This window comes from Siphateles boraxobius, unplaced genomic scaffold (genome assembly GCF_051911475.1).
Source record: "Siphateles boraxobius isolate OS27281-9 unplaced genomic scaffold, OSU_SipBor_1 187, whole genome shotgun sequence".
Classification (NCBI taxonomy): Eukaryota; Metazoa; Chordata; class Actinopteri; order Cypriniformes; family Leuciscidae; genus Siphateles; species Siphateles boraxobius.
In genome coordinates, this window is record NW_027508796.1 from 333,274 (window position 1) to 360,763 (window position 27,490).

The 27,490-nt window shown below is 39.7% G+C and overlaps 1 protein-coding gene across 1 annotated transcript; it reads left to right on the plus strand.

Moving 5' to 3' along the window:
- On the plus strand, nt 1-25,971 carry LOC143741319 (uncharacterized). Its single transcript, XM_077233759.1, has 9 exons — nt 1-252; nt 3,685-3,837; nt 5,739-5,844; nt 6,040-6,160; nt 11,463-13,592; nt 14,059-14,227; nt 14,323-14,485; nt 25,147-25,279; nt 25,381-25,971. Exons 1-9 carry the CDS (start codon nt 200-202, stop codon nt 25,542-25,544), a joined length of 3,192 nt encoding a protein of 1,063 aa, XP_077089874.1. The 5' UTR covers nt 1-199; the 3' UTR covers nt 25,545-25,971.
- Nucleotides 25,972-27,490: the final 1,519 nt, after the last annotated feature.

The following is a 27,490-nucleotide window of genomic DNA, read 5'->3' on the forward strand; positions in this document are numbered from 1 at the left end:
GATGGCTCTGTGTCGTTTGGCTGGAGCGGAAAAACTGTGAATGGAGGGAATTTTGTTGTGGATAACGGCGATGTGAGGATAAACATTCTTGTCAGGATCAAAACAAAGACAAAAAACATGTTTAAGAACCTTTTTGAGTCCTTTTCGCTGAGAGTTTAGACTCTATAAACATGGCGTGGAAGCAGTTTAAGTCACAATAATGTCGCAGTTAGAGGCGCTCCTGATCGACGCAGTCAGTGAGGCGGACGCCAGGTAACGACTGACTTTCCAACTTTAAATATAAGTGTCCATTTGTCACAAGGACTGTATCTCAGTAACTATAACGGTTTGAGTAACATTGTAGTGGCATTAGGATAACTTAAACTCCAGTGTCCTTGTAGATTTATAAAAGCTAAACAAGTAAACCATAAAACAACGCTGTCTTGCAATAAGTTAATGATTAAAACCGAAGAACATGCTTGTTTTCAGAAATGACATGTTGGGATCCAGCTGTCATCTAAACATTATTATTTTCTGATGATATTTCTGTTGGCCAAAACAACAGAAATCGGGTTCAGTGGTTTCATGAATTGCTTGTGCTCTCTAATAAATATTTTACTTAAAGTCATTATTGGTAATTTTGTACATTTGAAATGGGATGTAACAGAGCTTTTTTAAAAGGAGAAACCCTTTTTTGGAAAAGAAATGTATGAGGTGGTGAAGCAAATGAGATAATATTGAGATTATTGATACTAATCCTTTAATTATTGTAATATGTTTTGTGTTAATATCTTAAGTTAATGCTTGATCAAAACATTTACTTGAACAAAGTTTGTACTATTTTCTGTTTCTTTTAATAAATAAAATAAATGTATTTTTGTTCAGTAAAAACACCTTAATTAAAGTGTGTATTTTAAATAGTTAATTTAAAAACAAAGGTTATATGGCTTTACAGTGATAACAATAACATGATAGCTATTGTATATGATTACATAATATGATTAATATATTTTAAAAATGATGGTTTCATTATAAATATGCTGATTATCTTTAAATTATTTATATTAACCAGCTATTTATCAACGTGTGAATTCCTGTGGCTTCAGCTCCTAGATATTCTTCAGTTATTGAAAAACTGTTGATTTAATTATCTTCAACAAAACAGAAAATCATTAAAGTGTTAGTTCACCCAAAAAGGTAATTGATGCCGGCCCAGAAAGTTATTAAAGACATCGTTAAAATAGTCCAAGTGACTCAAACTTAAGTTTATCAAGCGACAAGAATACTTTCTGTGCGCAAAAACCCCCAAAAATAATTACTTTTAGTCTATTAAAAGACTAAATCAACTTTTATTTTTGTTTTGTTTCGCGCACAAAAAGTATTCTGGTCGCTTGATAAACTTAAGTTTGAGTCACTTGGACTATTTTAACGATGTCTTTAATAACTTTCTGGGCCGACAGATATCAATTACTTAGAAGCCTATATGGAGTGATCCAGCTCTCAGATTTAATCAAATTAATAATATTCAAAAATATCTTAATTCGTGTTCCGAAGATGAACGAAGGTCTTACGGGGTTGAACCAAGGTTATTTTCGTAAACGGAAACTGAAACTAAGACTAAAACTTTTGGTCAAAAAACATTTTCATAAACTGAAATAAAATTAAAAATTCATAATAAATGAAAGACTAAAACTAAACAAAACTAACAACAGTTACTGAAAAACTAACTGAAATAAAATAATAATTAGCAAAAATAAATAATCGTTTTCGTAATTAATAAGCTCTTTACTTTGGCGGAAAATCTGACCTGCGGCTGTTTAAGGAAATGCCTGATATGGCGCTTCATACGTGAAGAAGTTTCTGAGGCGATTAACCGCTGTCCTGCTGTGACGCGCTCAGTGAAGGACCGTAACGTAGAACACATGGTTAGTTATAAGCGCTGTTCATAAAGGATGCGTCTGTTGCAGTGGAATGGGAAATAACACAAGGAAATAAGAGGCAAGTTGGACTTCTTTTAACTTGAGCGCAGCATTTTTAGAATGCCGTTTCATTTGCGAGACGCGGGTGCGACAGCAAAACAAGTCCGTCAAGCACAAAAAAAACTTTAATTTAGACTTCTAGGCTAAAGTAGGCTACTGTATGTTTCAGATGTCATGTTTTCATGAAGGTTGACAGGGTGAAAGGTGCATTTAATATTTAACCACGTTGAGACATTTCCCCGCAATGTTTGGAATACCAGGACACGACACACACACACACACACACACACACACACACACACACACACACACACACACACACACACACACACACACACACACAGACTGATCCACTATCTTTGTGGGGACTCTCCATAGACGTAATGTTTTTATACTGTAGCCTCAAACAAACTGTATATTCTGTCTCCTTACAGTACACTAACCCAACCCCTAACCCTAACCCATCACCCAACTTTCTGCATTTTTACATTTTCAAAAAAAACTTTTTTGTTTGATTTATAAGCTTGTGTACCTCAATTTAGGTCCTCACAGTGACACGAGTCCCCATGAGTCTGTGTGCATTCAGGTTTAAGTCTCAACCAGGATAGAAACACACACACACACACACACACACACACACACACACACACACACACACACACACACACACACACACACACACACACACACACACACACACACACACACACACACAGGGGGGTGTTATGTACCAGTGGTCACTCTGCTACATTTACAGCTGAAAAAAGTAAACTAGGCACGTTTAACAAGATTTCATCTTTAATATGAATTAGTTTGTCTGATTTTTTCACAGTTTTTTCTTGTATACTTTTAAGTTCCATTTATTTGGTGCTTTGTTCAATCTCAAACCATTATTTTATTTTTATTATTAAGATGTCAAGATGTACAAGAGTTAACTAATCTGGGCAAACATTAAACTTTGCTGAAATTAAGCTCTCGCTTTGGTCTACACTGGAAGTGTTTTGTTTGTTCTGCTAAACTATAATTACTAAAACTAAAACTGAAACTAAATACAATTAAAACTAAATAGAAATGTCTTTGCAAAATAAAAACTAAACTAAAACTAACAAAACCATTAATGAAACTAACTAAAACTAAACTGAAATTTAAAGCAAAATTGAAAACGATATTAAAATAAAAACTAATTTAAAAAAGAAAAACTATAATAACCTTGCGTTGAACAACATGAGGGTGAGCAATTACTGACAGAATTTTAATTTTTGGGTGAACTATCCCTTTAACAAGACCTTTGTTTCAAAATATATTCTGTAATTTTATTTTATATTACTTATTTTATATTTATATTAATTTTAATTTTATATTTTCATTGGCTACATAAATCTGTAACATTTTAATAACATTAAATAATAGATCAAACTAGCGCAGAATCAGCTTTGCGCTCGCGTCAGGGATCAGCCGAAGGGAAATGCGGATGTTTAGGAAAGGGTTGCAGTGAGTTTTTGTCGTTTAGAAGAGAATAAAATCAAAGGCCTCTGTAACATATTGCCTTATATGTTGTGAAAGATGGCTTTTTAAACTTTATATTTAGACTTTTTTAATTGCCCTTTATTTGATATTTCATGCAATGGGTATTCTTCTGCAGTCAGGGTCAGTTCACAGCACTCGTGTTGGACTGTTGCATGCTGTCACGTGCAGATATGAGCATGATCTTGTTATTGTTGTGCAGGTGTGTCGAGTCTCTGCTGTGTCGGGGTGCTAATCCCAACGGGATCATCCGGGACGGTGTGGCAGCGGTTCATTTATCTTCAGGTAAAGAGTCTGAGAAAGGACTGCGTTGCCTGAAACTCCTCCTTCAGCACGGAGCCGACCCAAACCTCAGGTCGGTTACACCGTTAGACACGAGTGGTGCACTGCCATGCTATGATCATATCAGTTACACGCTAGCTTTGTAGGAATGCTTGTCTATGATTGGTCATTCACGCCGTTCAGTGTAATAATAGAATAATGCCTATGCCAAAGAAGAATTACTCAGGGATGTGATTTTTCCAGATTAAGGAGTGAAAAGGATTTTTCCCTTCCTTTTCAAAGTATCAACAAGGACGTATTTGCGTTCAGCTTGTTCACCTGCTCAATTTCGTACCTCAGTGGCTCTCGCGCTACAGTGGTATCGTTGTCAGTTGACAAGAACATCGCCGTTAGGCCACCAGTAGGGCTGGGTGATATATCGATATAAACAATATATCGATATATTTTTAAATGTGATATGGAATTAGACCATATCGCATAATAGTTCAAATTTGCGCTATGATCCTTGCTCCAAACAAGCTGCTGACTGCTTTTGTAGAAATATGTATATCGTGCATTGTTGTGCATACAACGCGACAAATACTCACATCAAATGTTAACGCAGAGGAACGGGACACATCAGTTCAGTGAGTTCACAAAAGTTCATTATTTGCATATGCTTTAAAGCCTTGCCGGTTTAACATGTCATTCACTGCTGATGCGCTGTTCTAACATGTGCTTTACTGAGCGCGAACATCCGACGCGCGCGCGCACTAAAAGCCTGTCTAACAGCGCCTGGTTACTGGACCAAGTTATCTTTCTAGTCCTATTTTGCTAATACTCTCAAATACACACAAGGTTTACATAAGGAAGGTTGGTTATGTCTAAACTGAAAGCAAACCGAGAAAATTGAGAGAAATCTGCTTGTCAAATGCGTGTATATTAGATGCGTCGTGTACAGGTCTTAAAGAGACAGTAGCCCTAATAGTAAACATGCAGCCGCTTGTCCTTAAAGGGATAGTTCACCCAAAAATAAAAATTCTGTCATTATTTATTCACTGTAATGTTGTTCCAAACCTGTATTAATTTATTTCTTGTGCTGAACACAAAAGAAGATATTTGGAAGAATGTGCGTAACCAGACAGTTGCTGGTCCCCATTGACTTCCATAAGGAAAAATGTACTATGGAAATCACTGGGGTACATCAACTGTTTAGTTACCAACATTCTCCCAAATAACTTCAACAGAAGAAAGAAACTTATTCAGGTTTAAAACAACTTGAGAGAGTAAATGATGACAATTAACATTTTTGGGAGAACTATCTATAATAAAACAAAACACAGAGGAAATCACTCACTGCTCTTGACTGAGAACTTTAATAGTAGCTTTAATAAGAATCAATGTATAATTTAAACAGTGAAGACTATATTTGGCTTTGACTGAACATTTGCTCTCACTTTGCGGAAATATATATATATATCGGGATATATATCGTATATTGATATTCAGCCAAAATATATCGGGATATGTCTTTTGGTCCATATCGTCCAGCCCTAGCTACCAGGTCTTAAACAGGCGACAACCTTTACTGCTGTCTCTTATTCATTAAAAATAATCTAATAACTTTAAGGTTAGGCTACAGGGCTAGAGCAGCACTCTTTAAAGCTGATGATACATGAGGGCAACTTTTTTGACATCTTCTTGCCCAGCAACATTGCTGGCAAGTCTGACTATGTTTTGAACGGATAGCAGCGATCAGGGCGGGTGGTGGAGTGGTGGGGGAAGAGTAGTACGGTAGTAATCTTTACTCATTACCATTGACAGCAGTGTTGCCCAGCACCATTGCTCTAAAAGTGGGCGTGGGGGGGGATCAGTATATTTTCCTGCTTTTTTGTCCTTAGCCAATCACATGCCTGATTACTGAACATTCACTTGGTACACCAATGTTTCCTACATAGCTGTGTTGAAGATGAAGTTGTTGTTTTTGTTTTTTAGGAGTAGTGAGGATCTGACTCCATTACATATTGCTGCATCTTGGGGGTGTTTTCAGAATCTCAGGTTACTCTTAAGGAACGGTGGAAACCCAAACCTCAGAGATCAAGTAAAGCATTCAGTGCATTAACATCTCCAGTATTGACCTGTATGGATAGAGGCCATCTGTATAGATCTAGACATTTAACTCTGTTTTTTAAATTAAGTGAAAGCTGAAATTGACTTTTTAATTTTTTAATTTAACTTTTTTTATACAATTGCTGAGTGAGGAACCTTATAAAAATGTTTACTGCTTTATTTCTAGGATGGGAATAAACCATCTGATCTGGCAGAACAGGAGGAGAACAGTAAATGTGCTAGTCTTCTTCAAGAGTATGAATCCCACACATCCAAAGAGGAACACGATGTACCCAAATTTCAATATTGTAAGATTTTTTGTTGTTATCGTTTAAGTTATTTATCAGGCCTTGTTCTAACACTGTTAGATTAAGGCCCCCCCACTCTGCATATTTTGTGTTTCATACCTGAATCAGCTCGTCAGGAGAGAGATCCATGAGCTGTGCTGTGTTCCCTACGCAGTTCACTGCTCCCTGTTCCCTACGCAGATCACTGCTCCCTGCTCCCTACGCAGTTCACTGCTCCCTGCTCCCTACGCAGATCACTGCTCCCTGCTCCCTACGCAGATCACTGCTCCCTGTTCCCTACGCAGTTCACTGCTCCCTGTTCCCTACGCAGTTCACTGCACTCTGCTCCCTACGCAGTTCACTGCACTCTGCTCCCTACGCAGATCACTGCTCCCTGTTCCCTACGCAGTTCACTGCTCCCTGCTCCCTACGCAGATCACTGCTCCCTGTTCCCTACGCAGTTCACTGCTCCCTGCTCCCTACGCAGTTCCCTGCTCCCTACGCAGTTCACTGCTCCCTGTTCCCTACGCAGTTCACTGCTCCCTGCTCCCTACGCAGATCACTGCTCCCTGTTCCCTACGCAGTTCACTGCTCCCTGTTCCCTACGCAGTTCCCTGCTCCCTACGCAGTTCACTGCTCCCTGTTCCCTACGCAGTTCACTGCTCCCTGTTCCCTACGCAGTTCACTGCTCCCTGTTCCCTACGCAGATCACTGCTCCCTGCTCCCTACGCAGTTCACTGCACTCTGTTCCCTACGCAGTTCACTGCTCCCTGTTCCCTACGCAGATCACTGCTCCCTGTTCCCTACGCAGTTCACTGCTCCCTGTTCCCTACGCAGTTCACTGCTCCCTGCTCCCTACGCAGATCACTGCTCCCTGCTCCCTACGCAGATCACTGCTCCCTACGCAGATCACTGCTCCCTGTTCCCTACGCAGTTCACTGCTCCCTGTTCCCTACGCAGTTCACTGCACTCTGCTCCCTACGCAGTTCACTGCACTCTGCTCCCTACGCAGATCACTGCTCCCTGTTCCCTACGCAGTTCACTGCTCCCTGCTCCCTACGCAGATCACTGCTCCCTGTTCCCTACGCAGTTCACTGCTCCCTGTTCCCTACGCAGTTCCCTGCTCCCTACGCAGTTCACTGCTCCCTGTTCCCTACGCAGTTCCCTGCTCCCTACGCAGTTCACTGCTCCCTGTTCCCTACGCAGTTCACTGCTCCCTGTTCCCTACGCAGTTCACTGCTCCCTGTTCCCTACGCAGTTCACTGCTCCCTGTTCCCTACGCAGATCACTGCTCCCTGCTCCCTACGCAGTTCACTGCTCCCTGTTCCCTACGCAGATCACTGCTCCCTGTTCCCTACGCAGTTCACTGCTCCCTGTTCCCTACGCAGTTCACTGCTCCCTGTTCCCTACGCAGTTCACTGCTCCCTGTTCCCTACGCAGTTCACTGCTCCCTGTTCCCTACGCAGTTCACTGCACTCTGCTCCCTACGCAGTTCACTGCACTCTGCTCCCTACGCAGATCACTGCTCCCTGTTCCCTACGCAGTTCACTGCTCCCTGCTCCCTACGCAGTTCACTGCTCCCTGTTCCCTACGCAGATCACTGCTCCCTGTTCCCTACGCAGTTCACTGCTCCCTGTTCCCTACGCAGTTCACTGCTCCCTGTTCCCTACGCAGTTCACTGCTCCCTGTTCCCTACGCAGATCACTGCTCCCTGCTCCCTACGCAGTTCACTGCACTCTGTTCCCTACGCAGTTCACTGCTCCCTGTTCCCTACGCAGATCACTGCTCCCTGTTCCCTACGCAGTTCACTGCTCCCTGTACCCTACGCAGTTCACTGCTCCCTGTTCCCTACGCAGATCACTGCTCCCTGCTCCCTACGCAGTTCACTGCACTCTGTTCCCTACGCAGTTCACTGCTCCCTGCTCCCTACGCAGTTCACTGCTCCCTGTTCCCTACGCAGATCACTGCTCCCTGCTCCCTACGCAGTTCACTGCACTCTGTTCCCTACGCAGTTCACTGCTCCCTGTTACCTACGCAGTTCACTGCTCCCTGCTCCCTACGCAGATCACTCCTCCCTGTTCCCTACGCAGATCACTGCTCCCTGTTCCCTACGCAGTTCACTGCACTCTGTTCCCTACGCAGTTCACTGCTCCCTGTTCCCTACGCAGTTCACTGCTCCCTGTTCCTTACGCAGTTCACTGCTCCCTGTTCCTTACGCAGTTCACTGCTCCCTGTTCCCTACGCAGTTCACTGCTCCCTGTTCCCTACGCAGTTCACTGCTCCCTGTTCCCTACGCAGTTCACTGCTCCCTGTTCCTTACGCAGTTCACTGCTCCCTGTTCCCTACGCAGTTCACTGCTCCCTGTTCCTTACGCAGTTCACTGCTCCCTGTTCCTTACGCAGTTCACTGCTCCCTGTTCCCTACGCAGTTCACTGCTCCCTGTTCCCTACGCAGTTCACTGCTCCCTGTTCCTTACGCAGTTCACTGCTCCCTGTTCCTTACGCAGTTCACTGCTCCCTGTTCCCTACGCAGTTCACTGCTCCCTGTTCCCTACGCAGTTCACTGCTCCCTGTTCCCTACGCAGTTCACTGCTCCCTGTTCCCTACGCAGTTCACTGCTCCCTGTTCCTTACGCAGTTCACTGCTCCCTGTTCCCTACGCAGTTCACTGCTCCCTGTTCCCTACGCAGATCACTGCTCCCTGTTCCTTACGCAGTTCACTGCTCCCTGTTCCTTACGCAGTTCACTGCTCCCTGTTCCTTACGCAGATCACTGCTCCCTGTTCCCTACGCAGTTCACTGCTCCCTGTTCCCTACGCAGTTCACTGCTCCCTGTTCCCTACGCAGATCACTGCTCCCTGTTCCTTACGCAGATCACTGCTCCCTGTTCCCTACGCAGTTCACTGCTCCCTGTTCCCTACGCAGTTCACTGCTCCCTGTTCCCTACGCAGTTCACTGCTCCATGTTCCTTACGCAGTTCACTGCTCCCTGTTCCCTACGCATTTGGGAAGTAATTTAATAGTAGTAATTCAATCTTTATATATTTTAGGCAGGGCAAGTTTCATAGCACATTTCATACACGGTGGTAATTCAAAGTGTTTTTAAAGCACTGAATCGCTATCAAATGAATTAGATGAATTCGATTCTTAGCATTTTTAATTGATTCTTGACCGAAAACAACAATTCACAATTCAAAAATTCGTTTCACGATCAATGCATAGAGAGAATGAGTGAATCGTTACACCTCCCTAGTAAATTGTCATATTTAAAGTGCCGTGTGGTAACTGTCTGTTGTGATGTTTAATATGAAAATAAACATAATTTGTAAAATGTAATATGACTAAATTGCGTTTATTTACGTATACTAATATTATACCGTGCTCATGTAGTGAGCACTGCATAGGGACCCTGTCAGTGCAGCTCAGTTCATGAATCTCTCTCCTTAAATACAGTTGGTTCTTTCTTAAGTGAACTTTAACAGTTGGGGAATAAATTTGCATGTGTAACAGTACATCAGATCCGTTGATCAGCTCTTAAAGAGATAGTTCACCCAAAAATGTAAATTCTGTCAGTAATTACTCTCCCTCATGTTGTTCAACCCCTGTAAATCCTTTGTTCATCTTCGGAGCACGAATTAAGATATTTTTGATTAAATCTGAGAGCTGGATCACTCCTCCATAGGCTTCTAAGGGATTGAAACTTGCCGGCCTACGTCAGACGTAGGCTCACTATTGGCCGACGCTGGTCATGTGTGTGTGAGATGCGTGTGACGTACAACACAGAAGCGCTGCGCTGTTACACTACGCTAACTGACTCGACGCCCACAGAGAAGGAAATGAATAGTTGAAATTAAAATTGTTATTTTTGGGGTTTTTTGCGCACTAAAAGTATTCTCGTCGCTTGATAAACTTAAGATTGAGCCACTGTAGTCACTTGGACTATTTTAACGATGTCTTTAATAACTTTTCAGGGCTGGCAAGTTCAATCCCTTAGAAGCCTATGGAGGAGTGATCCAGCTCTCAGATTTAATCACAAATATCTTAATTCGTGCTCCGAAGATGAACGAAGGTCTTACGGGGTTGAACAACATGAGGGAGAGTAATTACTGACAGAATTATCATTTTTGGGTGAACTAACGCTTTAAAGTGGAAGCAGCCTAATAAACCCGCTGCAGTGTGTCATCAATGTTAACAATTAAAGACAAAGAAAATTACTCCCTGCTCTTTAGTAGAGGTAGTAGGATTACTCTATATTTAATTAATACAGTGAAGACTACAGTGTTTTACATTTGCTTTTGTTATTATTTTTATTTTATTATTTAATATAAAAATATACAAAATAACACAAAGTGAAAATAAAGTGACATTTTGGGGTTATGGAAATAACAGTTAACATGGTGAATGCACAATACTAACATGAACTGTTAATGATACACGGAAACTGCTCTTGATATTTACAATGAACATCATACCTTCATACAAACCCTTTCCAGCTAACACGCAACGTACCAGTTAGGAAATGTATTTATACTTTTATTTTGAGACTTACTAATTTTGACAACATAACTACAACGTTGCATGCTTATAGTTTCTTTTGCGCTGTATAAATAGTGAAGATATACAGGGCGCGCCACCGCAATTAAAGAGTGCGCACTACGAGCACAGTATAACGGCTGACAGGACAGGAAAGGTCCTTGTCTGAGGTGAGATTTTTTTTATTTGTAACGAAAAATAACGTTATGATAAAATGACACTGACATATAACCTGACAACATCTCATCTGACCGCTGATGAATCAGGAAAACACGTTTTTTGATCTGATGGAAGTGAGTGACCCACTCAGAAGGGTCTTGCGACCCACCAGTTGAGAAACACTGCTCTAAGCTGTTCCTAATCATCTCTAATAGAGTGAATGGAATATGTTGCACATGTTGCCAAAAAATAGTTGTCCGTTCATGGTACTTTCTTATCTGTTGATTTTAATACTTAACATAGGCCTACATTGCTGTTAAGAATAGCTAAAATACCCCCTTGAGTCTGTTTAAAGCCTTCTATTTGTCATGTTGTCATTTATTTTGGCCATCGGTATTGGTGATGGCTATTGGTCGATACTTGTTTCAGTGATCGGTGATCAGACCCTAAAATCCTGATTGGAGAACCCTTAACAAAATATGTAAAGGGTGATTCTGCCAGGATCAGAATTGGGAAGCACTGTTTTAAAAGTAGTGTTCCATCAAACTCAAAGATAATACATTGTTTTGTCTATTGTTTGTCTATGGAGAACAAATTATACTATCATAATATTCTGTATTCTTCCTTTTTTATAGCAATCCTTTCTGGCCAGTCCATGAGTGACAGTTCGTTCAGTCCAGAAGCGTCAGTGCTGATTCCTCCTGGAGCAGAACCACTGAGCAGCACACGACTGTCCTCGCTTTCCAGACACAGTGGAAAACCTTTGAACAGAGAAAGTCAGGCTTTCTGGCTCTCAGATATGTCAGATCTCGAGTCACATGATTCTCATATTTGGAATAATGGTGAAATTTGTAAAGAGTTACCCATATTGACTAGTACTTGTCTTTCTGTAGTGGACAATAAGGCCAATCCAGGGTTAATATCTGAACGTCAGCATCAAGTCACAGATAGTGACTGTGATGTTTTGCAGTCTCAGAATATCCCTGTTTGCTCTCAACAGGAAAACCGGAGGAGTGTCACCTTCAGAGGAACCATTGATTATTTGCCCATTATCGGACAAGATGATCATCTGCAGTTCTCTCTCAATCAGTCTAGTGATCTTACAGTAGATCTTTCCGAATACCCTGATTTCCTAGATAATAAACGTATGGCTACCGTGTTACAGAATCAGGGAATCGATGTCACGTATCCCGATGATGTTTTCATTTTTTCCAAAGAAGTCGACACATTGGAAGATGAATTTGATAAGACTGTTGTGGGGCCTGTACCACTTGATGATGATGATGATAATGAAAATGATGATGATGAATTTAAGAGCATCATCCAGCCCCTCATTAGTAGTGGCTCTAGCGAGTACAATAGCTGTGGCAGCGAACCATACCAGAGCCCAACTGAAGGTTCTGTGGAAAATGGGTTGCCCAGTACTAAAGACAATGGAAATTCTCCTTTGACCAAACCCTGTGCCCAGAAATCCGAATCGACTGTAGGACAGAGTGGGTTAGTTTTTAGTGTTAGAAATGCACGCCTTTCCTTTGTTGGAGATGGAAACGGACACCTACCAGAAAGAGTCAGGAGTCATAATGAAGAAGCGAGTTTATCTGCAATTGGCGGAAACACTGGTAAAGTTGAGGTGGCCAGTAATGAAACTGATATTCCAAGTCCATTTGTCACTGGAAGAACAAGGTCCAGATTGAGTCGTCATTCAGAGAGAATGAGCCAAAAACCGGCCTCCTTAGAAACCAGCTCTTGTCTGTTTGAGCAGACGCTACCCAACGTTACCCGTTTGCGACGCAACACAGTTAAGTCACCATATGGTACGTCAAAGCACAGTCTTGACGAAGATGGTTTCAGTGGAGAAAGGAAAATGGAGGATGTTGACTCGCAGTTGAGCTCTCTGAAGTTATCTGTGAGCTCAGATGGCCAAAGCCAAGCTGACACACAAACGTTATCCGAGAGCATGGCTGATACAGTCTTAATTTCTGAAAGGAGTGTTGAATCACAGTTGGAAACGAGTGCCAGTGAGGCTGGTAATAAGGGAATCACTCCTGTTTGTTACAAAGGGTTAGTAGACCATTTGACTGATGTGCAAGAAGTGAAGCAAACCACAACAGAAACGCTACAGTTCATCCCTACTGCTGTAGGACACAAAGAGTCCTGTGTTACGTGTGGACTTACTTCTCAAGGGTCTTTGCCATTTCAGTTAAATAACTCAGAATCTCCTTCCAGTTTGATGTATGAATCCCCCAAAGCTCAGAAGTATCCATGTGCTAATTCAGGGCGCTCTGGATGTACTCCTCGGTATAGCATGAGCCGACTGTCAGTCCACTCTTCGCGACAGACACTGGCAAACCTTTCTTGCACACTTGGTGGACAGCCTTTAACTACTGATACCGATGAACTTGTGGAATACCTTTATACTGACACTGAAGAGGGCCATAAGTTCATTGAGACCCATGTTCCTCCAACGGCCAATACCTCCTTCAGTTCTAGCATAAGCACCAGCAACTCTGAAGACACACTTCTTTATGATTGGCGCTCGCTTCAGCTCGGGTCTACAAGTCCAGACCGTGACATAGAAAGCCGTCGTCCCAAACAGGATGATGTTGGAGTAAGTGGTTTAACCGACAAGGAACTCAGAAACAAGTTAATTGAAATGGGAGAAGATCCTGGACCCATAAACAGTCAAACCCGGCCACTGTACGTGCAGAAGTTGAAGAGATCCCTTCAGAACCCCAGAATCCCTCTAAGCCCCACTAATTTCAGTGGTAAGTACACAAAATAAAATGCATAACATGGCATAAAGCCAGGGTACTCAACAGGTGCCCATCTGGCACATGAGCTTTTACGTGATTTTATTATATTTGGCCCTCAAAGGTCACAGGCTTAATCAGGCTTTTAATTTTGTGGTACATTCATGAGGAAAAATATATTCTCAGTTTGCGCCACCTATTGTGCAGGCGTGAATTAGATGAAGGCAAACAATCGTTTCGTGTTCAGTTTGAAAGCTCCGTTCATCAGCGATTCGCTATTTATCGCGTCACGCTCAGTGTGAAAGGGCCTTTACATTTCATAAAAATGAATCTGTCAAACTATCTTAATATTTTGTTTATCAATGATGATAAGTAATTGTAAAGTAAATTGGGCCTCAAAAGTTGAGTTCCTCTGGAATAAAGAGTAGATGATCAATGTTTGCATATAAATGTCATACTTTATCATGCATTTCTTTCTCAGCTGCAGGTTACAGCCCAGAACTGGATAATGCGCTTCACAGATTCCTGCTTCCTAACTGTCAAGCTGATGAGCTCGCTCTGTGTGAGCAGTTTGATAAGCCAGATCAGAATAAGAGATGGCGTGAGGGTTTCATTAAGTCCAGCTTTAACTACCTGCTGCTTGACCCACGGCATGTATTTTCTTTCACATTTTATTGCCTTTGTTCGAATAATGACTGTTTCTTTTTATTGTTTACTGACATTTTCTCCCACTGCTGTTTTATAGAGTGACAAAGAATCTACCATATCGAAGTCAATCCATGATCCCAAAAGAATGTTTTCTGACGTTCATCAATGCGGTTTTCTATGTTGGGAAGGGCAAGCGTTCTAGGCCGTACAGTCACCTCTATGAAGCTCTGGAATATTTCAAAGGAGACAAGACCTCCAAGGTCAGATGTGTCCTTATTTGATTTGATTTCATTCTTTTTGTGTGATATTTAGTCAATGATGAATGAAGAGAAAAATGGTATTTGGAATGGAATGAGCAGAAATAACCATGGATACATTGGTATAATTTCCAAAAGTCAGTAATTTTTTCACAAAAAGCCAAAGCCAGACAAATAAAGAAAGGGAAAAAAGAAAATTCAAATGACGTCGGGAAAAGGAACCTTCCCGTTGGGAAGTTACAGAACCAAATAAAACCAAATAATTCCCTTAAAGCTACTCCTCAAGCCCTCTAATGGCTCGTTTCCACTGAGCGGTACGGTACGGTACAGTACAGTACGGTTCGGGTCGGTAAACCATGATCCGGCTAGCGTTTCCACCGCCAACAGTACCCTTAGTTGATAGGCGTGGTGTTTGCCGGAAAGAAGCGATCGACGTCATTTTCGCGCGAAGAAGAAAGCGACATAGTAAACAACAATGGATGACATCCAGCAGATCTTGTTTCTTGCTTCTCGGCATGTTTGTCACAAGAAACAAGCGCCAGCATTAGGCGTTTCTCAATATCAAGTAGCCTATGTGTAACGAGGTTAAAATGGTTGTATTTCACATGATTTTTCTGTTATTATACAATTTGGTATCCAACACAACGCAGACTAAAGCAAACGGTTACATATGCAAAGTCCGACTAAGAAGAATGACTCCCGTGGACGCGAGTCCGGTAATTCTGCTAATGGAACAGCGCGTTTTTGAAAGCGCCACTCAGCTCGCTCTGCTACTCCGGTTATCTCTGTATGTACATTAGGCAACAATAAAACAAAATATTTTATAATACACCACTCTGCTTCTTTTTGATTTCATTTAAATACATTTTAAACATTATAAGCACACAAATGTAGTTTAGGGAACGCATAGCCTATTGATTAGGCTATATTCACTGCATGTATACGGTAGCCAAGTCAAGTCATCCTCATTTATATAGCGCTTTTAACAATGTAGATTGTTTCAAAGCAGCTTTACAGAGATAAACGTATAATTTAAGGTAACAGAGATTGGTTTGGTTTTATAGTGGTTCTTGAAAAATGTTTTTTCCTGCTAAAGTTAGTTTTGATTGATTCACTTCCGTCCAAATGATCATTTGTTATTAAATTAGGGGCCGCTAAGACGACACCGTTCTCTCTAAACAGACTTTAAACGTGAATCTGTGATAGACACTGATGGCGTTTACATGCGCATTAAGAATTGATTCTATAGTTATGTGCGTTTGAATATATGTGCGCAGGTTTGTAATTCCTTACAAACCATGCCTAAACAAACTATTTGTCTTGTCTATAAATTTTGATGCAGAATTTTATTTTATCTTATCACTTTGGGTAGTTACGCGAACCGAAAAACTCCACAAGGCTTTATCTGTAGAGTGGTATAGGGATCCTCCATAGGGAGAGGCTAGTTGGCACTTCAGCACTGCATTGTCATCGGGTCCAGGCGAAAGTCCTTCGTCAGATCTGGATCCGGCCTGGATCCGGCAGGCTACGGGAAAACCTCGGGATAAACAAAGACACTAAAATTAGCGTAGATGCCATTCTTCTTATGATGTAACGAGTACATCAGGATTTAAGGGAAATGTTCCCAGTTCCTGCTGACCTAATCTAAGCAGCCTAATATTGAATTATAGCAGTCTATAGAGTGTTATGTGAATGCTAGGTCAAAGAGATGTGTTTTTAGTCTAGCTTTGAACTGACAGACTGTGTCTGCTTCCCGGACAATGTTAGGAAGATTGTTCCAAAGTTTTGGTGCTAAATAGGAAAAGGATCTACCGCCAGCAGTCGATTTATATATTCTAGGTATTATCAACTGGCCGGAGTTTTGAGATCGCAATAGACGTGAAGGACTATAATGCGTTAAGAGCTCGCTCAAGTACTGGGGAGCTAAACCATTTAGTGCTTTGTAAGTAATCAGCAATATTTTAAAATTTACATTTTATTTTTTATATATATAAATTTATATTTTATCAGCATAACAGTGAAAGCTAATTCCATCTTTCCTAATGATATCTCCTAAAGGTAGCATGTACAGAGTGAACAGCAGCGGTCCTAGCACTGATCCTTGTGGTACGCCATACTGAACTTGTGATCGATAAGACATCTCTTCATTTACTGCTACAAACTGATAACGGTCAGATAAATATGATTTAAACCATGCTAATGCAATTCCACTAATGCCAACATAGTTTTCTAGTCTATTTAAGAGAATGTTGTGGTCAATGGTGTCAAATGCAGCACTAAGATCAAGTAACACTAATAGAGAGATACAACCACGATCGGATGATAAGAGCAAATCATTTGTGACTCTAATGAGAGCTGTCTCAGTGCTATGGTGCGGTCTAAATCCTGACTGGAAATCCTCACAGATATCATTTCTTTCAAGAAATGAACACAGTTGTGAGGATACTGCCTTTTGTAGTATCTTTGACAGAAAAGGTAGATTTGAGATCGGCCTGTAATTGACTAATTCTGTAGGATCAAGCTGCGTTTTTTTAACAAGCGGTTTAATCATAGCCAGCTTAAAGGTTTTTGGTACGTATCCTAGAGACAAAGACGAATTAATGATGTTAAGAAGAGGATCTATGACTTCTGGAAGCATCTCTTTCAGTAGTTTAGTCGGTATAGGGTCTAACATACATGTTGTCGATTTAGATGAATTAACGAGTTTGCAAAATTCTTCCTCTCCTATGGCAACAAATGAATCAAATTTTACCTCAGGGAGACTATAATGCACTCCCTGATGTGATGCTGTAGTAGACGGTTCCATGAAATCCGAAATACCTCTAGTTTTGTTTTCTTCCAGTTGCGCTCCATTTTTCTGGCTGCTCACTTTAGGGCCTGAGTGTGTGTGTGTGTGTGTGTGTGTGTGTGTGTGTGTGTGTGTGTGTGTGTGTGTGTGTGTGTGTGTGTGTGTGCTCGTTGTACCACGGCGTTGGACTATTTTCTTTAATCTTCTTTAAGCGCAGCGGAGCAACTGCGTCTAAAGTGCTGGAAAGGAGAGAGTTAAAAGTTTCTGTCGCAATATCGAGTTCTTCTAAGCTATCTGGGATGCTGAGACGATGAAACTGATTAGGAAGATTATTGATAAAGCAATCTTTAGTGGCAGAAGTGATAGGTCTAACATATTTATAACACAGAGTTGGCTTTGCAGCCTTGGCTAAATGTAATTTACATGAGACTAGATAATGATCTGAGATGTCGTCGCTCTGCTGCAGAATTTCAACAGCATCAACATTTATTCCATGTGATAATATTAGATCTAGAGTATGATTATGACAATGAGTAGGTTAGGCCTGTCACGATAACAAATTTAGCTGGACGATAAATTGTCCAAGAAATTATTGCGATAAACGATAATATTGATAATAAAGTTGTTCTGAGACCATTTTCATCTAAAATAATGATAATGGCATAATAATGCAGGTACACCTTTTCAAAGATCAATAAACTTTATTTCTAAAGACTATTTAAATGAACAAAACAACCAAAAACAATAAAAGCAATGGACTCTGTCTCTGTTAACAAAAAATGCACTTACCAATGTGTGACTTCTGTTCACACTGAGAATCATATCATGTACTGTGTGAACATGCGTCTCATATGAGTAGGTGCTCTAGTTCGTGTGTGTGTGTGTGTGCTCTCGTCTCATATGAGTATGTGCGCGGAGAGTTTGTGTGTGTTCCGTCTCATTGAGTTTGTGCGCGAGTTTGTGTGTGTGTGTGTGCGCTCGCGTCAGTATGTGCGTGGAGAGTTTGTGTGCGCGCGCGCGTCTCATATGAGTGTGTGCGCGAGTTTGTGTGTGTGCGCGCGCGTGTCTCATATGTGCGTGGAGAGTTTGTGTGCCACGCGTGTCTCATATGAGTAGGCTATGTGCGTGGAGAGTTTGTATGTGCGCGCATCTCGTGTGTGTAGAGTTTGCGTGCATGTGCGTGAGCGACTTTAGGTGTGTCGTTGTGCATTTCATATGTATTTGTTTGAGCATTCAGCAGTATACATGCATGTTTGACTACTTAATATATGTGTATGCAAGTGTTTCATATATGTGTGCATGAATTAAGTTTGATTTAAGCCCTAGACGGCGCCTCATATGAGGGTAAGAGAGCGCCCGCGAGAGAGACGAGCGAGAGGTAGTGCTTGCGCTACAGCGCTCTGCAATCAAATACGATTGTAAATAGGCTCAGTAAAAAAAAAAAAAAAAAAATTAAAAAAAAACTTCGAAAATCAATGTGTGGCGGTCAGCGTTGATATCGTCATCCAGTCTCTTTGGTAGAGAGAGAGACGAGGAAAACAAACAAGCATGCACATGGAAATTATCGCGGCCGGAAAAATTAGAGCTCATTTTTTTTATCGTGCGATTTATTGATTATCGCGACAGGCCTAGAGTAGGTCCTGACACGTGTTGGCTAACTCCAATAGAGTTAAGAATGTCTTTATATGCCAATCCCATTGCATCTTTTCCATTATCTACATGTATATTAAAATCGACAACAATTAGGACTTTATCTGCAGTCAATACTAGGGGTGACCCCGAATAGTCGAAGATTCGATGCTTCGATAGGAGGAGCCTGATTCGACTACCAATCTCACGGTCGAATCTTCGCAGATGTGTTATTAAACGAGGATTATGTCATTTTGGCTATATGAGTGTGCTCAATGTCTGATTTCACATACTGGTTTTCTGTCAATACGTTAATATACAGCCTATTATGATAATGCTGTCAATAAAAATGTGCAAAGAAAGAAGCTTTTAATAAATATTTTGTAACGTGCGTGCAGCGTGAATAAATCCAAACACCCCGTGACAGATTTAAGTTTCACTTTCGATCTGTGACCGACAGAGGAGCGTCTTGTCGGCAGGATTTAAATCTTTAAAAATGTCTGGGATAAGAAAATCTAAATGCACACCATCAGAAAGGATATTCTCCAAGGCTGGATTTTCATTTTCATCAGGAAAACCATGATCGCACTTCTGCTGGCCAACGTTAACAGGTTGGTTTTCCTCGGGACGTTCTAAAATGCTTAACGTGAAAAAAGCTTTTAAAACGCTTAAATGGCACTTTTACGTGCTTAATGTATGTATACAGTAGGCTACACACCTTAAGAAACCATTCTATGAGCAGATAAGCAGATGAACCCAGAATATGAACGCAACGCGTTTCTCCTATAGAAAGTCACGTAGGCCTAAAGCTTTTTCTTTAACTGTTTTCTATGGGAGGAAAATGCTTAACGTAGCCTATAATAAAACGCGCTGCGTTCATATTCTGGGCTCATCTGCTTTTCTGTAGGCTATATAGTATGCTTTATTAATAAGGTGTGTACAGAATTTGATATTTTAATTTAACAGTTTTAGGACAAAGCCGTTAAGCGTTTTTCACGTTAAGCGTTTTAGAATGTATTTTATCCGCGCACACAATTTGAAAAGACTCAAACGGACACAGGCCGAGTGAAAGACTGGATTTTGTTTTTTCGATCAGGTATGGGTACAAGTGATTTCAAAACATTTCTAAATTCTTCTAACATTTCTAAATTCTACGCCCCTGCTGTGAACATGTTTAGCTAAAAAGACTGCCGCTCCAGTTTAGCGTTTATTGTTGTTTCTGCAGTTAAAAAGACAAAGTTGACAATCCTGGCCATACTTTCGTTATTTTAATAATTTCTTTATTTTTATTTTATTAATTGATCACTCAGGGTGATCTAATTTAACTATCTGTGACTTGTGTTTTGAATATTTGTTCCCCTGCACTTTAGGCATTTTGCACACATTTGTTCTGCTTCTTGTGGCTTGATTCTGACTTATTTCGTTTTGTATTTTTATTTATTATAAATGTATATTGTGTTCTTAATTGTTGATTATTTTTCCATGCATCGATGTTGCGCTGTAGGCCTACTTAGAGCATGCTCATACAGGCAATTCAGCCGATTTAATTTGCATGTGAAATGCAAATCCTATCTGCAGTGTGGCCTTTCTGCAGTTATTTATGTTATTTCTTAGTTTTATTGATCCAAAATCTTTTTATACATTTTCTTCTATATCTTTGTGTGATGTTCTGTACATCGCGGCTTTAATATGTTAAAGCCCCGCCCCCTCCCCAACACCACACACATGATTCGACTATTAGTCGACTATAGGCAGGACTTGACGAATCTGATTCGACTATGAAAATCCTTAGTCGGGGACACGCCTAGTCAATACTAATTCTTATAGAAAGTCAGCAAATTCTTTGATAAAATATTTATGGTCCCCTGGTGGCCTGTATACAGTTGCCAGCAGAATTCTCAAACTTGATTTATGGTTTACATTATATATTTTTACATTAAGCACCAACACTTCAAAAGAAGTATATTTAAAACTAGATTTTTTAGTGGTTTTGAAAATATTACTATAAATTACAGCAACACCTCCCCCTTTGCCTTTCAGGCGAGGTTCATGTTTATAACAGTAATCATGGGGGGTGGACTCATTTAAAGTAATGTAATCGTCTGGTTTTAGCCAGGTTTCTGTCATACACAGCACATCTAGGTTATAATCTGAAATCATATCATTAACTATGAGCGCTTTTGAAGTAAGGGATCGAATATTCAGCAACCCAAGCTTTATCGTTTGCTCATCTGTATTATATCTATTTTTTATTTGTTGAATATCAATTACATTTTTAACCTTAGATCGGTTTGGACGTTTTTTGGATTTCCAAATTCGGGGAACAGACACAGTCTCTATATGATGATAGGTGAAAAGAGGCTCTATGTGAAAGAGGCTCTATGTGATGGGATTTATAGCCTATAGCATATAGGTAGCCTATATATTTATAACAAAACTAAATATAAAACACAACCCTGCCTCTTTTCGTTTAAATTTAAAAAATATTAAACATAGTCCAGGCAATATGTGCATTGGTACAAATGTTGTAATAAACAACATTACAGATGATTTTGTAATAAAATAAAAAATTACAAAACTCTTTTTGTTAAATTTCAGTTTTATCAAAAATAGCCATTATAAAAGTATAAGTAAAAGGTACAAAAAGCTATACAGTAAAGGTTTAATAACATGAAGCAAACAATAGCAAATATACAAATTCAGCGCTCAAATATATGAAACTTCACTTAGCCTTCTGCCAAAACTATTGGCCAGGGAACGAATTATAGATTCACTAGACCAAAGATCGCCTGTTAGGTCTATACAACACGTATTATATCTCATGTTTAACCACTACAGAGACGTCATAGTCAGCGGCAAACATCAGAACGACTAGCCGAGGAAAGGCTGTTCCAGGCGGGGTACATGTGCGCCGAGCGCCCGGTGATTGCTTGGAATGGATCTCAGTCAAATTATCATAAATATATAAATAAACCATAGATTTGAGCTTTAAAAAACTACATTCTCGCCTGAAAAACTCTTAAAACTACATTTCGTGACACAATAACAGTAGTATTATATTTCAACTGTATATTAAAAAATGGCGCTTCTAATGCCCTTGTGGCACGCGCAAATGACGATACTCTGTCAACCAATCAACGTTCTGCAGTGAGTCTAGCTTCACCTTTTAGTACCGTACCAGTGTGTTAGGTACCCCAACGGAAGGGTACCCAAAAAGTGGTACGGTACGGTTCGGCTTTTTGGTACCATTCACAACTTTTGACAGTGGAAACGCGAAAAATTGCGTACCGTTCCGAACTGTACTGTACCGTACCGCTCAGTGGAAACTACTGAAAGAAAAATGTGAAAAATAAACCGAATTGTTCGTTGTATGTGATGCCATAAATATCCTACTCTAGCTACAGAAAACAAAAATACAAGGGATTCCGCTCACTCCTTACCTAGTGTGTCTAACAGAGATGGGGGACTCGAGTCACATGGCTTGACTCGAGTCAGACTCGAGTCGCAAATTTAAGGACTTGAGACTTGCTTGACTAAATTAAGAAAATGACTCGACTTGACTTTGACTTGAGATCCAATGACTTGAGACTTGACTTGACTTGAACTGTATGACTCGAGAATGACTTGATATACATTTATCATCGCAACATCAATTGATGAACAAAATGAAAGCAACGGAACCATTGACGCCAGTCATCAGATTCTGCGAGATTGCGTGACACTGCACAAGCCCAGAAAAAACATACATCGCGGTGAGCGCGCTAAATACAAAAACATCTCCCAGCATCGTTTCTTTTTGGATATAAACACTAGAAATTGACTATATTCATACAAGAAGATTTGCTGTACGCATAATAACTGGCAAGGGATATCGGACACGACCATCACAACCTCGAACAGTCGAACTTCATTCACCACGTCTAAAAGTAAGCTATGGCTTGTTTAACCTGTTTGTTACAGTTAATTTGACTATCTTTAAATCGAGAATATTGGTCAAAACAGCGTGCCTCTTTATACACAATTATGTTTTCAAATGTAGCTTAATGTTGTCAATATTCAAATGATAATTAATGATGTCATATGTTTCGTATAACATTTGCCACATTTCTTTTTAAATCATGCTTTAAAGCCAAATATGTCGTTCTTTCCAATGACAAAAAACAACATAGAAAACTGTTAATGTTTTGTCGTGTTTTATGTTTCTCTTAAAGCAGGGTTAGATGTTATCAGGGGTTACATCTATTAGATGTTATCAAAATACCAGCAGAATTAATATTGCACCCAAAATTCAAAATGTGGTGGAAAAAAATGCCTTTGAGTTATTTTCAAAATTATAATATATGATACTAAAAAAATATTTCCAGAATATGGACGCGATTGCAAATGTGATAATGATTTTATAAAACAGTTCAGTAAACAAAGAGTGAATATTGTGATGTGACATTTAGACATAGCCTAATATTCCAAATATTTTCTCTTTTTGCTGGATTTCTCCAAGACAATAGTTCCAAACAAGCCACAGAAAGAGTTATGCGTATTTGTGATTCAGTGACCGAGTTGCTCAGTTCCAGAACGAATCTGCCGTTTTGAACATTAGTTAAATGAATCCTTCTATGACTCGTACATCAATCTTTGGTCGCAAAGGAATTATACTTGAATTGTGAATTGTTTAATACCTTTTAATGGTCTTCTGCAATGTTTGAGGGATATTTATTTTTTCATGCTTTAATGTTGGCCTAATTTCAGTTACATTTAGAAATTTTATTGTAGTAACCACTCAGCTATATGTGGAAATGCATATATAAAAAAAAATGTTGCAAATAAAACCATAGTCCACAACTTCTGTAGTTTTAACTTATTTTAATATATAAATTCAGTGAAATCGTCAAGCGTTTGTATGACTTGCCAGTGACTTGTGACCCAAGCTACGACTTGACTTGCTTGACATAAGGCAGTGACTTGACTTGACTTGACTTTATAAAACATTTACTTGGACTTGCTTGAGACTCAAAGGTTAAGACTTGATACTTGCTTGTGACTTGCACATGTGTGACTTACTCCCACCTCTGGTGTCTAACACTTGACCTTACTATCCGCACAGTGTATATCGCGCATCTGCATACCTGTTCTCTTTTCCACCACAAAAGAACAACAGACTCTGTCAAATAGTGCCATAAAGCCCAGACAATAAAGTAATGAGTGATAGATTCACAGAATGGGATACGATAAACAAATGATGACAAAAGGTACATAACTCAAACAACTCAAAACACACACAAGGGATGCCATACAATAATTTTGTGAATTTATATTATTATTATTATTATTAGTATTCATTTTTAAATGTAATCATTTAAATTATTACATTTAATTTTATATGTAATGGCAAAGGCCCATTTTCAGCATGGCTTGAGGGCTTGTGTTGCTCGACCTTTCTCTTTAAAACACGCCAAAGGTGTTCTTTTGGATTCAAGCCAGGCAGCACTCTTGGCTAGGTCATATTTTTTCTTTAAAAACTCTCGCATGATTTTGGCAGTGTGCTTTGGACCATAATGAATATTCCTTCTCTGCCAGAAAATCTGTCTGGTGATTGGGAGTCACCTTGTCAACAGTATTTTAGTCTGGCATTGATGGTGCATCTATAAAAGTCATCTTCGCAACACTGCTTGCAACCATGCAGCCCCATATCAAAACTTTATTTATCTGAAGCATTTATCATAAGGCCCTTTTAAATTTCATTATTTATTTGTATAATATGTGTAGCCTTTTAAACATTGGTAACAGTATGTCAGAATGGGCTGTCTGTATGATTACTCATGCTTGCAGTTTAACACATAGTGATTGTTTTATTGTTCATACCACAATGGTGAATAGGTGTGTATATAAATGTTATCATATATCATCTTGAAAAAGACAAATAAAATTGTCTCCATTTTAAATTCACAGCAATATATTAAATAATTTCTATAATTAAAAAAATATATAAATCTATCGTAGTTATACAAATTGACCAGATCTATGCATTTATTTCCATTCAAAAGCGATTGAAACAGATAGAAAAAGATTAGGCTTAAAAGATCTCTTATCCTGTTTTCCCTCTTGTGACCATATTTGATGTTCTGTATTAAACTTCTTGAGTAAAAAGAAACACAACACAACTCCTTGTCCGTTTTAGTACCGTTCTTGCTCATGGTTCTTAATATTAATCATAAATTCTATGATGGTATTTTTCTCTCGGTGTCTCTAGAAACTCAGCTCAAAAGTGCAGCACATCCTGCAGGTCTGGAACGCTGGGCACGGAGTAATATCTCTGCACTGTTTCCAGAACGTCATCGCTGTGGAAGCGTACACGCGTGAGGCTTGTATGGTGGATGCCATTGGTAAAGAGATCTGAAAACGTCTGCTTGGATGGTTATAAATGTTTTCGCAAACACATTTCCATCTTAATGTCATAATTGTTCACATGTTGATCTTCTATTAGGGCTGAAGATGCTCACAAACCAGAAAAGAGGAGACTATTATGGTGTTGTGTCAACTTGGTCTGTGCGGAGGAAACGGGAGTTAGGCGTTCACCTGCTTTATCGGGCGATGCAGATCTTCTTAGCTGAAGGAGAACGACAGCTCCGACCCGCCGACATCAGATGAACCGTAGACACTGCGGCATTACACAAACTCTAATAGTGAAGCATACGCTTTTGAGCACTATTTCAATAACACTGACATATTGCTATTGTAATAATAATACATATCAGCATGTTATCATTTAATGAGGATCAGCAGTTCAAATTGCAAAATTTTATTAAATGTTTTTTTAAACTCATTGCAATGGTTATTCCACTATTCTAATGCAAAAAATGAGCAGCTGCGGTGGATAATTGCAAATGCCATTACATAAATCATTTTGACAGTTTTTAAATCTATCCATTTTGTGAAATTAGGTCTTGGATATAAATCTGTAAAATTTGTCTTTTTTAGTTTTTATATGACGTGTGTCAGAGCTGATTGTTAGCTGATTAAGATAGTTGTTTCTACTTTAGAATTTCTTCATTACGTAAATAAAAAAGTGAAAGAATATTTCTGAGTTGATTATTTAATGTAAGACAAAATAGAGGAAAAAATGTATTTGCTTTATCCTAAGTGACTTACATTCATTTTAATGTATATATATTTTTTTATCATTTCATGTTTTCTCTGGTAATTAAACCTATGACATGCATGCTATCACCTTGTTTTACTGTTTGAGCAACAGGAACCCATTGGTGTTTAATATCATTGTTCTTAAGTAGATTGTCGCATACATTTGTACAGAAACTATATATTATATCAGACTTCAGGTGATCTCCCATCTCCATTACTCAGATTGGCCTTGCCCCTTCCATGAAGTCACTATCACTACTTTCACTATCACTACTTTCACTATCACTGCTTTCACTATCACTACTTTCACTATCACTGCTTTCACTATCACTGCTTTCACTATCACTACTTTCACTATCACTGCTTTCACTATCACTCCTTTCACTATCACTGCTTTCACTATCACTGCTTTCACTATCACTACTTTCACTATCACTGCTTTCACTATCACTACTTTCACTATCACTACTTTCACTATCACTCCTTTCACTATCCCTCCTTTCACTATCACTGCTTTCACTATCCCTCCTTTCACTATCACTGCTTTCACTATCACTGCTTTCACTATCACTACTTTCACTATCACTGCTTTCACTATCACTACTTTCACTATCACTACTTTCACTATCACTCCTTTCACTATCCCTCCTTTCACTATCACTGCTTTCACTATCCCTCCTTTCACTATCACTGCTTTCACTATCACTGCTTTCACTATCACTCCTTTCACTATCCCTCCTTTCACTATCACTGCTTTCACTATCACTGCTTTCACTATCACTGCTTTCACTATCACTCCTTTCACTATCCCTCCTTTCACTATCACTGCTTTCACTATCACTGCTTTCACTATCACTACTTTCACTATCACTGCTTTCACTATCACTACTTTCACTATCACTACTTTCACTATCACTACTTTCACTATCACTACTTTCACTATCACTGCTTTCACTATCACTACTTTCACTATCACTGCTTTCACTATCCCTCCTTTCACTATCACTGCTTTCACTATCACTGCTTTCACTATCACTACTTTCACTATCACTACTTTCACTATCACTGCTTTCACTATCACTGCTTTCACTATCACTGCTTTCACTATCACTGCTTTCACTATCACTGCTTTCACTATCACTGCTTTCACTATCACTGCGGGCTCAAGAATAATTGGATCTTCTCTTATTACCACACAGCGTTACCAGACATGACTCCCAAGTTTATCTTTGCATGAATGTTTATTAGTAGCCAGCAGAAAGTCAGTTCAGCCGCAGCAAAGAGACTCAAACAATTAGGGACTGTTCGTTATTTATTTAAGGGGCCACCGGAGGAGTTTTGAGATCTGTAGTCAAAAAAGACTTGACCCTCCCTTCGCCAGTAATAGATTTTTCTATGACCCTCCAAAATGATTGTGAAAAAAGGCATGACCCTCCCCGATAATTTATTGATTA